The sequence below is a fragment of the Neodiprion lecontei genome, chromosome 6, assembly GCF_021901455.1.
Source record: "Neodiprion lecontei isolate iyNeoLeco1 chromosome 6, iyNeoLeco1.1, whole genome shotgun sequence".
Classification (NCBI taxonomy): Eukaryota; Metazoa; Arthropoda; class Insecta; order Hymenoptera; family Diprionidae; genus Neodiprion; species Neodiprion lecontei.
Genome location: NC_060265.1, coordinates 27472899 through 27484877, shown reverse-complemented (window position 1 = coordinate 27484877; position 11979 = coordinate 27472899). Strand labels below are relative to the sequence as shown.

At 39.7% G+C, this 11979-nt stretch overlaps 3 protein-coding genes across 4 annotated transcripts; 2 read left to right on the top strand and 1 right to left on the bottom strand.

Moving 5' to 3' along the window:
* The first annotated feature begins 509 nt into the window (after positions 1–509).
* Positions 510–1531, top strand: LOC107220010. Its single transcript, XM_015658396.2, has 3 exons — positions 510–892; positions 1060–1186; positions 1308–1531. The coding sequence occupies exons 1-3, from the start codon at positions 681–683 to the stop codon at positions 1347–1349; spliced, it is 381 nt and encodes a 126-aa protein (XP_015513882.1). The 5' UTR covers positions 510–680; the 3' UTR covers positions 1350–1531.
* A 358-nt stretch (positions 1532–1889) lies between these two features.
* LOC107220008 lies at positions 1890–10385 on the top strand. 2 transcript variants are annotated; one of them, XM_015658394.2, is made up of 6 exons: positions 1890–2431; positions 2693–2828; positions 3084–5273; positions 7931–8071; positions 8590–9032; positions 9118–10385. In XM_015658394.2, the coding sequence occupies exons 3-6, from the start codon at positions 5180–5182 to the stop codon at positions 9586–9588; spliced, it is 1149 nt and encodes a 382-aa protein (XP_015513880.1). In that variant the 5' UTR covers positions 1890–2431; positions 2693–2828; positions 3084–5179; the 3' UTR covers positions 9589–10385. The 2 variants fall into 2 exon arrangements, with proteins under 2 accessions (XP_015513880.1, XP_046598983.1); XM_046743027.1 differs by having other exon boundaries at positions 3067–5273.
* On the bottom strand, positions 9772–11911 carry LOC107220022 (UPF0687 protein C20orf27 homolog). The gene is made up of 4 exons (XM_015658410.2): positions 11759–11911; positions 11140–11257; positions 10924–11061; positions 9772–10811 (listed from the first exon to the last, which is right to left on the bottom strand). The coding sequence occupies exons 1-4, from the start codon at positions 11769–11771 to the stop codon at positions 10589–10591; spliced, it is 492 nt and encodes a 163-aa protein (XP_015513896.1). The 5' UTR covers positions 11772–11911; the 3' UTR covers positions 9772–10588.
* Positions 11912–11979: the final 68 nt, after the last annotated feature.

Genomic DNA, 11979 nt, shown 5'->3' with positions numbered 1-11979 from the left:
GGATTTATACACAACGGTTATACAATCAAGCGTGTATCGAATCTAACATAAATACATATCTGTATTATGACGGAGTTGATATCGAAAGTAAGATTTTATAGCAAATTGTCAATTTCAAATCCAGCTGGGTGCGGGCATATTCGAATTCTAATTCTCGGGGATTCCCCAATTCTTTACCGCTACAGCAGCGTCACGTTGTTAGCAATTTTTTTTATTTATTCTACGAATCCCAGTTCGTGATTAGGCGTGTTCCGATATTAGCCCCCGTGCTGCCAACAATCTTTTATCTCTTTTGCGGTGCCGAGCTTGCGAATAGCTCTGCTTCTATCCTAGGGAGTTTTAGCACTGCTTCGTAATTTCGGAACGCACCATAGCTCTGCCTCTGTTCTAGGGAGTGTTTAGCACTTCTAGTAGCTTCTAGTTCATTTGGGAACCCACTCTTTACGTTTTTAACACCTTAATTGTACGTCACTTACACGGTCATCCGGTTTGCTAGATACACGTGCAAATTGTCAAGGAATCGGTACCCCGAATGTAATGTGTAGCTTTTACATTACTGTCAAACTCGTTTTACCAGTATTCGTAGTTGAAGTCTGCCAGTAATAACCAACTCGCCAAAATCCATCGAACTACCTCAATCAACAATCGACGTACCAAAGTTCTCCCAATTTTATCCGAAAATGGCATTAACTGAGATCATTGTGCTTGTAGTTGTAACTGTTTGCATATTGTGTTATTGGTTCTTCAAACACGATAAGAAAACGGATGAAAAGAAGCATAAGTTAGTATATGATTACTGGTCTCCGTCTCCTGAAATATCGACACCTCCATACAAGTCTTGCCAAAGCAGCATAATGTCGTCTCGATCAGCCAGCCCATCGACAAAAAAGAGGTAAACAGGAGTTGTGAGAACCTGAAATTTTCTGTGAGACCGGATGGTCGACAATGGTTGATGAACTGTGTGAAATTATAAAATTTTGCATTCAAAAAGAATCTCTAGTCACCGTTTGCGAGTAGTAGGTAATTAGTTAGCATGCACATATTATCTTATTGATGCAGGATACAACGCCAGCTTCCAAATGCAGAAATGTGCAAAATTTGCCAACTTCCAATGGATGACCCAATCAAATTAAATTGTGGACATTCTTTTGATAGGAAATGTTACACCCTCAGGGAGAAATTGATTGTAAGTAACGATCTCGGAGGATGCAAGCTAGCTCCATTTTTATTAATCTAACGTCGTTCGTTAGTTCCTACAATTATAAATAATATTCTTATAATGATATAAAATTTATCCCTGTCCACAGATGCAGTTTCAACCAAAAGCGAAACTTTGCCTCAGTTGCTGATCGAGCTAATTCTAAAATTGATGCAGTCTTACAGAACATTGTCGTTATTACTTAAGTGTATCGACATTCAATTTTATCAGAAAAAGCAATTTAAGAAACACGAGTATATTAATCTTAACTTTATCTATTTTGTAATACGAAGTTTTATTCGAAAAATAAAAAACCGACTAGTTGTGGAGAAAGATTGTTTAGAGATTGAGAATTCGGGGAACCCCAGCTGAGAGACGCGTGAAAATAGGAATAGACCCGATATCGCCGAGAACAGGTGCCAACTTTCAGTGAAGTACACGTCAAATCTCCCAAAGAAATATTTCCATGATTGTTCGAAAAAAAAAAACGAGAACCATGCGCCAAGAGATGAGTCTTTATCCGATAGATATCCGATGCCGAATGTGTAAAAATCTCCGCTATTTACTGTCAAAATTTTTCCGCGGCATCGATAAAAGTAGTAAAATACGTTATACGCGAAAACTAGCTACGTCCGTAATTTCGTCTGTCAAAAAAATCACAGAGGGCGCCACGGTGGTTTGTTATGGCTTCGAGACGTGATCCTAGACAGATGAGCAGCTGCTGTCACTGTAGTGGTCTGAGCTTGTGCGAACTGTGAGAAAAAGTAAAATAAAATACGCGCCGTTCCTCGCAGACAAAAGACAGACGGCGGAGAGAATGGACGAGCATTAATGAACGGTGATCTTAATCTTCGCGGTGCTCGAGACGCTGGTTTTGCAGAGTTCGTCGCTCCCGTGGCTGTGTTGCGCAGTGGACGGTCAAGTGTCGCATGAAAAGTGTGATGCGAGTGAGGAACGAGGCTTCGGAAAGGCTCTCGAACGGGACTGTTGATCAAACTCGGAGCGTCGCGATAAATTAGGCGTCAGTAATTTCCCTCGCAGAGCTACACACTCAAAGATGGCGTACCCTGGCATAGCTTTTGTTGCTATGATCGGTGTCGGCCTCGGTTTTGCACTCTGGTATTTTCTGGCAGACACCCCCCAATCCCAGGGTCCCCATGCTTCCGGACCACCACCGCCTCACAGGGGAGAAACGCTGTCCAACAACTCGCGGGCGCCACCGAATGACTCCAGGTAGAGACCCCTCGCCTCGAGCCTTCCCTATGTCGTTGTGTTCTTCGCCAACTTTCAGAATTTTCTATCGTCTGGAACCGCTCTTTCTGTTTCTTATTCTCGAGACAAGTGACGTCGCTACTTCAGGGAAACTTTTCTTTTTTCCATTTTCATTTTCATGCGTAGCGCACCTTGTAGATCACAAAATTAGTGACAACGATACCTACCGAATTATGCGAGTAGATGGTAGAGCAATCTGTTTATCAATTATTTGTTTGTCAGGCGCAGGCGACGCTGGAGAAACACTGGTGGGACAAAGGAGGATTGCTCGATCTGTTCAGAGGAACTTGAACGTAACCTAATTACTGTTAACTGCGGACATGAATTTCATGTCCCCTGCATTACCAAGTGGCGTGAGGTAAGTTTTTCTACAGAAATAGGTAAAGCTAATTCGTCATATCTCCAGAGAAGAGAAACAAAAAGAAAATTGATCACAAAATATTCACATTAGGCATGTGGCGTACCTATGTTTGTCAGAGAAAAGAATGAGCTTATTTGAATTTTTTCTTACTGCCAGGATGATGATGTAGCAGAACTTGGGATAGTGCCATATGTTTCTTTCAATAATACATACATGTAACCTGTTTTTGTGCAAGCCAAATTTTAACTACAGGTCGCACGTAACACGGGAGCCCAGAACACCTGCCCACTTTGTCGGCAACGTATCTGAGCCTCTGAACTTGGATATTGGGGAGCTGTTTGTTGCGAAATGAGATGAAATGTGATCACTGAATTTCATCAATTCAGCGCCATTCAATATGAATTATTGATTGACTGAATGATTTTAGCACCGGTGCCTGTCCATGGCAATAATTATTAAATTATACATAAAATTGAGGGATCGAAAAAAAAATTTTTATACACTTTGTTTAATCAAAGTAACTCTTATGTCGATGAAACGTAGGTAGCTGATAAGTGTAGTCAGCTGTGCTATAAGCAATTATATACTATACAATATTATACAAATACCTTCAATGTTCTGTTGAATATTTTTATATTTTGCCCTGAATTTTTTTCGGTTAAACTTTCGCTAAACTATTGTTGACTAGAAATGTTTCAGAATAACACAAAAACAACAAAGTAATCAAACAATATTAAGGCAACTAGTGATATCGTTGTTTGTAATAACTAAGTAGCTATTTTTAATACCAATTCCTTTTAGTTGTTTTTTTTTTCTCTTGTGAGACTGAATCCTTGCATCAAATGTTCTCTATTTGCCAAGGCTAGTTTATATGAGTCGCTTCTTTCGTTATTTATGTTTCGGTCATAAAAACAAATTGTTGGAAATCGGTGAAACCGCAGAGCTTTCAATAAAGTTTTATTATGGGGATTTTGTTTGGGATTTTGATTTCTGTTGTGGTTTTTTTTTTTTTTCTCTCAAATAACCAGTCGACGAAGTCGCGCAGCGATAGATGAAAAAAAATTGTTACGTTAGAATAAGTGCCCTTACTAATATTTAACGACGTCTAATACGTTTAATTGTAAGCATCGTTTTAAAAGTAATCAACGAATAAAGTCTTTCAAAGTATACCTAAACCGTATTTTTCGTTGCAAATATATTAGGTCGTCCGTCGACGTTTATATACTATTCGTAACCCGAGTTTGAGCTCGGGCTATTTTCTCAATATGACAACAATGGATAGCACTGATATTATTTTACGTAACACGATCCGCTTTCGTTTCCGGCGGACTTTTTAAAACGAAAACGTAACATGTATGCACTCATACTTGTACTTATGTTAGCGTCGAAAAAGGCATAAGCTTTCCCCTCTGCACTTGCGCATGGAGCAATTAGATATACATATATTCTGCTTCTATCAGGTGTATTCTTTTTCATTTACTTTGATACGGCGCCCTTTATGCAAAAATACGTGATGCTTAATGCGGCATTCTGAGAAACTTGAAAGTGGTGAAGTAAAAGTTTTGAATGAAAAAGAAACTTCAATTCGATCTTCCTCTTTTTTTACTGTAATATACGAATCGAGATGAATATGAATCATCATGAAATTATGCTTACGAAACAAGACGAGGATGCACTTTCTATTCGAATACCAAATTGCAAAAATCATCGATCTAACGTGTCTCTTAAATATGGAAACGTTCGCAGATGTGATCTTCGTTTGTATAGTCTTACGCCGCATTATCCGATCCTGTTACCGTGTTCGTATCCCGTGTAATAATTTATCACCGGCAAACCTCTCACCTAAATTTTTCTTCCCTCATTCATTTTATGCAAGAGGTATGAAATAAGCAGGAAAGCCAACGCCGCTAGACAGAGCGGAGACCGATGCTCGTTCCTGACACTGAACACTGTTTCAATGCGCTCAGTTAGCGCAAGGATCTCATTGCAGCAAGACGATTTAAAACGCCGCGCGGCTGAGACGATCACTTATTGTTAAACGGACAATCTTGCCGCTCATTTTATCATTAAAGTGCAGTCAAAAGTGCGATAGAGAAAATGTGAAGTGAATTAATAAAATTTCTAAATTTGTACAACTTTAATTTGCAATACAGTGAATCTTATTTCGGTGAAGAATTTTAAAAATGAAAGTAAATAACTTTGATCGTTAAAAAAAGATGCAGAGATTTGTAACCGAAGAACATCAACGCTCATGGTCTGCAGATCAGTGCAGCGCCAATTTCTACCTCGGTACAAAGAATTGTCAGTGATCTTATCTTTCTGAAAAATGATCGTATCTATAAAATATCATGTTACGATGCGTTATTACCGCGGTTTTACTGATCTCCACACTTCAGGAATCTTCTCACGCCCTACGATCGAAAACTTCCGTCGAAAAACGAGGTAAGAGTCATTTTTCATTTCCATTTGTAGAGACTGCGTGAAAATTTCAAATATATCCGCAAATTAGTCTAATTCGAAATATCATTGTGTGTGCGTAGAGATAAAGTTATAGAAATATAACGAAAAGGAAACAGTTAATTTGATAACGTATCGAATGTGTTGAATTATCTTACAGTTGGTGTTGTATACTCAAAATCAGTGTTAACATGTACGTATAAAAATTACGTCGAATAATTCGTGCCACGGATCGATTTGCCGCATCTATAATAATTAATACGTAATTAATTAAACCGATAGAACGTGTAATAAAATTTCGTTACGTCACAGTCCAAACCATAAATGAGAATGAAAGAAAAAAAAAATCAGTTGAAAACTGTCAAGAGAAACGTTCATAACTTTCGTGATTCCGGAATACGATTAAGTCCGTTGCATTGAATTGCATACATTTTGATGTAATGATCATCATCGTGATTCGAACGTGCAAGACTTTCACTATATGAAGAACGTATTATATTCCTCACTTATAAATATTTGCTTCTAAATTCCTCATCTCACTTTCATATGATTATTTCGTGTGATGATGCGTTTCGGATAAATGATACTATAAATATTTATTCACTGTACCATTGCAGCTCTGCGTTACGATATAGTTGCGGTGATTATACCCATAAATCGGTTGAGAACACCTGACCAGGTATAACGGTCAAGCATTTTTATTGACTCGTTTGTTTGTCTGCAGTACACTGACTTACACTCCAGAATTTAACGCTGCTCCGCTAATGAAGAGATCGTTTACTACTCTTGAAAATCGTGCTCACCGATGCAGTTCTTATTGTCAGCTCGCGTTTCTTTCGTCCTGCACGCTCCGGTGAAAGGTATAATTATGCCCATCGCGCAGTGAAGGTATACATATAACACAATTATACCCGAGCCGAAAAACGACGCGACATACAAGTTGGGCATTCAAAAATTACATCCGAATTCTTACGTCTTCTCGCTTATTTAAATATTTACTAATTACAAGCACGGTGCGTTATAATAAATTCAAATCGTCACGCGCTGGCGGGAAAAGTATTCCGTTACCATTACACGAGAGTTGAAGAAGATTTGTTTCCTTTTGAACTCGCGTCACGCTGTTGCAGAACTAATCAATTCTTAACAGTATATATGTACATAGTAATACTATAAATGTACTACGAAGCTGACCGTAAATTAACCGCTGAATAGAATCCTAGACAATATTTAAAATCCAACTATACAAGCATGATATTTATTACACGCGAATCAATAGACTTTGTTGATTAAGAATCGCGCGATGCTATAACGTGTACCGTAAATCGGTACAAAATGTCAATAGATCACTTCGATCAGTGATCCTACATATATCTAGCCGATCTTGCAGCTGGGATCTAGAATATCGAGAACAGGGAAACGAGACGCGTATATATGTGATACATAAGTGCAGTTATATCTTGGAAACGAATCGCGCGTACTGCAGTTTGACCTGCAATCAAGGATAGCGAGGATCTAACCAGATGTATATCAGCACACGTGAACAATAGTTCTATGCAATGATGATAATGTTTTTTGTAGGAAATCTATACCATGTGACGAATCAGTAACGATTCGTTGACTTTCGATCGTCTTTTTGTCGCGAGAAAAAATTTTATTTCTATCCTTTTGAGGTGATTCGATTATTATACACTCCGATCTACGGTGTAGTGCAGGTTGCCCTCGAATTGTACCGCGAAGATCATTGATCTCTGCAGTTTCAAGTTCTCGATCGACGCGGCTGCAGCAATTTTATTTTTTCTAACAAGGTTACATACCGAAAGTAGTTCGTTCAAGTGAGGATTACTATATAGACTTGGGGGTCAAGTTACTCGCAAACAGGCCTGCAGCAGGTACGCGTTCTACTTCCTGAACTGACCACTCGAACCTCGTACAAATCCTACGATCGTATCACGTGTGTACCCCATCGTCGTCGTGGACCCCGATTCGTATATTCAATGTCACGATCTGCACTTCTAGCACACACCGCGCGTAAAATTTTAAGGGAAGGGGGGACAGCTTGGAAGGTGTAAAATTATACCTGTTTTTAGGATTTTTTGTTAAAGAAAATGAAAACACTTGGAGCAATTTCAGTTTGAGGGTTTTATTATTTACAGTTTCTGGAACATTTTAGAAATTTTTCACTGAAATTAACAACAAAAGGGCGACATGCCGCATATAAGTAACGAACGACTCCGAACTCGAGAGCTTTTCCGGTGGCGCATTTCCTAACATCGCTGTCCAGCTTGCAAGTTTGTAACAGATAGAGGAATTTTTATGAAACTAACAATCTAATATGTTTTCGAAACTATAAGTAATAAAACCCTCAAAGTCAAATTGCTCCAAGCGTTTTCACTGTCTTTAGAAATCATTCCTAAAAATAGGTATGATTTTAAACCGTCCAAGCCGTACCCCCTCCCCAAGCGAGAAATTACGAATCTCGCCTCTGTACGCAATTTTGGACAACTGTGAGATTTAGCCAATTTTTTTGACATCTTTTTGCACACTCGCTGACCTACTATCGATCTTTCTATGTGTGTACACGTCTAGGTATCAACGAAAAACGAGGAAATAAAAACGACGTCGTCGTCGTCTTTCGATTTCAGTAAGACGCCTGATTCGCTCCTGGGCTCCTCTCGTTTGGCTCGCGCCTGGAGAGGAATTCCTGCCACTCGGAGTACCGGAATTCCTGGATAACGTCGAGGCGGTAAACGACGGTGACTTCCTTAGCACCCGACTTGACGTGGGTAATCCATTCCTACGCAATTTAATAACTGTGCAACGATTCGAAGCCAGAAATTTTCTAAACAATAAGAGTCTTTTTCTATCGGCGTTCAACATATCGTTACATCAAATTAGTTGGGCGCAGTATGGCGGCAAAAAAATCTTTACCGTAACTTCAAATTAAGCGAATTATAAAATAATATTGACCTAGTATTTCTGACTCCGTATTAACGTATTCCGACAATATAAAGGCTGTATACCGAAGCTTGCACGAAATCTTTCTTGCTTCGACGTTTGAATACGTATTAAAATGTTTGCGGTTGGTTGAATATTGCAGTATTGTATGTGTGCTTTTTTCTGCCGCCATGTTGCGTTACAATTATTGCACACTGTCATTCGCTCACTGTTCGATCATTCGATTATACGAAACTTTTTCACCGTGCAGGTATAAATAACTGTACGTATATATAAAAAAAAAAAAAACTGCCAACTCGATCGCAATGCGTTTATTTTTCCATGGATTCGAATAACCGCGATACAGAAAGGCTGCTACGAAATAAGACCTCGTTTCTGTACGGAAAAAAACCGTGGATGGATTCGGTGCCGGTTTACGCTCTGGTCGAGAACTGCGCTCTCCTTTACAACACCAGCGGAGATCATCGACAGACGAAGAAGGAGGCATTCCGCAAGTCTGAAATAAATACTAAGGAGATCGTCGCAAAGACCAGACACGACGAAGATAACGGCGTTGATCGGGAAGTCGAAGAGAGCTTGATTTACGAAGAGAAGAGGACCCGGCTTCCTCACTTCCACGTGACTTACTGGATGTTTTATCCGTTCAGCGAGGGGAAAACCATTTGCGTGTTGGACCTCGGGTATCTGGGCTCGTGGCCGATTCCTCTTGTCGGTGGAAAATGCTTCGGTCTGTTCAAGGAGTACGGGAGCCACGTCGGGGACTGGGAGCACATGAGCCTGTTTTTCAAGGTCCGGACCGCGATTTTGTCTTTCTCACTCGTTTGCCAAGGTGCTGCTTGGCCTCGGATTAAAATTTAGCTTTCTTCGGATTCAGGGCGACGATCATCCCCTGGCGATGTACGTCTCAGCCCACGACGCCGGCGCATTTTATCGCTACGACCCGGTGGAAAAGGACTTCGTATACGAAGCACAAGAGACCAGGAAGGGGATATTTCAGAAGCCGATATTCCCCGATTACGTTTACACAGCGGGCGGTTCGCATCCTGTTCTCTTCAGCGCGAAAGGGTCTCACGGGCTTTGGACGGCACCTGGGAAGCATAAATTCGTTCGGTTGCCCCGATTGTACGACGAAAGCGGATTCGGATCGCCCTGGCCGACGTGGAGGAAGGTGGAGATGCTTCCTAGGGAGAGGCGGGACGCGTTACCTTCCTGGATGAATTACAAGGGGCGATGGGGAAATCCGAAAACAAACTGCCATCCCTTAGCTAAACTAGGTATTAATTTTTGCCAATTTGTTGACGGTCCAACCGGAATTCCGCTGAAAAAATTCAACTTTCATTGCTAAGAATGAATCCGTTTTTCGTCATCAGACGTTCTTTCTCTATACTTGTATAATAGTAAAAATATCTTTCGGACAAATTGAAGGATTATCTTGAACGGTCTTTGAGGATAAATGATAGCAAATTTAAACGACGATGTAATGAGTGGATGGGTTAAGGAATATAATCTTTTTTTTTCTCTAAATCACAATTAAATAGGATTTGAATCGACGTTGAGTATATAATATGTAGATATGTATGTATTTTATTGAAGGACAAGTGTATACGCATAGTGCATGTTTAACATGATAATTCGAATTCGTAATTGCTTTTCAATAATTTATTACTAATGCATATCTAGCAATAAGCAAAGCACCAAATTTACGATTAATAATAAAACTTTGTATATGATATATTATGTATATTTTATGTAAGTATAATATAGATATATTAGCGATGATTTAGGAAATAGTTGTAGTAAAATAAATTTCAATGTATAGAAATCGTTGTACACGTAAGTGGTGTACTTTATGTTATACAATTCGCATATTATAGCTCTGCGTGATATGCAATTAATAATCAGATTAATAGCGCGGTTTAACATATTTTAAAAACTATTTATATAATGTTAGTATTCATTAGTGTGTCATTCGCGATAACAAGTTAAGGCGCACATGGTACAAATTCTTTACTTTTCGTAAAGCTTTATACAATAAATTACTCAGCAATGTTTATTAGGCCGAATCAATACTATAAAATTCATACACGGTTCTCTATATAGAACCTTAATACTTCGATTTGATAGCTCGTTGGAGAGAGAAAAGTATCAAAAAATTCTCCGTGATATATTATGCAATTTTTCTTTGTATCACGGTTTTTAACAACTTACTTTACCTGGTGTAATCCTTGCTCTTATATCTCGGCGCAATTCGCGCGAGTTCAGCGACCGTCCCGATTTCGCATGCTTTCCAGTAGGCAGACCTTGTCTTTAATCCAAAACCATTAAAGAAACCCCCTGTCAAAATTTCAGTCCTGCGAATTAAAGCCCGTCCAGTCCGATACCTCGTCGTCGTCATCCCCCTCAATGCCAATACTCCGAACCCCGTTTCGCAACAAAGGAGTACCTTTTCCTTTGCCCAAAACTCTAGCGTTGAGAAGAATTTTTAAAGGGTTTCCAGACTTGCAGCACATTACTTGAATTTCTTCCTTCAACAGTTTTTCTTTGTAGGCCAGCAGCTCCACTTTCAACCTGTTGAAGTTTATTTATTCCAACGTTATATCAGGCGATAGCATATCAGACCTTGCTCTAAACTCTCTATCTTTGTTGTAAATCAACCGTACAACCGCAACTATATTCTTACCTCAGACCATCTTTGTCGTGTGCAAAGTCGATGACACGGCAATTTGTATTTGGAATATCAACAATTACTGCAGGTGCCAGAGTTTTCCCCTCGTCCTGTATACAGAGATTCCATGGTACGGAAAACTCTACGTGGTATCTGTGATGACATAAAAATTTTAGTTATTCAAATAACAGATCAATTTGGCACAAAACTGGATAACACTTATGTGTGTACTTGTGATAAAGTTGCAGGAAACCAAGGTGTACATCCAGATGACCATGCCGCTGAGGATAAATCATAATGTTGTTGTCTTTGCCGACTCCGCTACCCCCTCCAAAATGTACGTGGTGTTCTAAAAAAAAACATAAACCATCATCATTGTGTCAGAATTATCGCTTGCCTTTTCAGTGCCATACAGTCTGCCCTCGAAGTTCGAAGATTGCCAAACTTTCTTTACAGAATGTGAAAAGGGGACCCAAAAGTGTGAGAATTAAGTTAAGGTGAAAATATTTGAAAATTTTCAAAAGTATTCCTAGTCCCATTATCCCTTATCCGCTGTTTAACATCACATATTTTTCAAAAAATGTTGCAGATTTTAAGAAGCTAAATGAGGTTTCAAAATCACTAAAGAAAAAAGTGTTGATACGCGTTCGAAATTTCTACACCTGCAACGTGAAACAGTATGACGTGAAAAATGGCGGGAGGGGGGCGAGCTTGAGGACGTGTACGTCCCTGAGCCGAACTCGTGGTTAGGTATCGAGCCACTCGCTAGTCGTACTAATATGTTGAATTTCGCGCACTTTAGTCCGAGGACCGAGGCGGGTGATAGGCAGCGTGTCGAGCGATTTCTTACCCTTTTCTCCCATGATTGAACACGTCGTCAAGCAACAGGGTTCATCTAGACGCTAGGTGTGACTCGTTTGACAAGGGGTGCAGCAGCATTTAACCGTCGTACACGCTTACCGCAATAACAAAAGATAATATGGAATTCCGATTCCCTCACCCGAAAAGTTGCCAAGGTGTAAAATAGTTCGGGTGCCGGAATGAAGATGGGGCTGCGAGTCCGAGATTCGA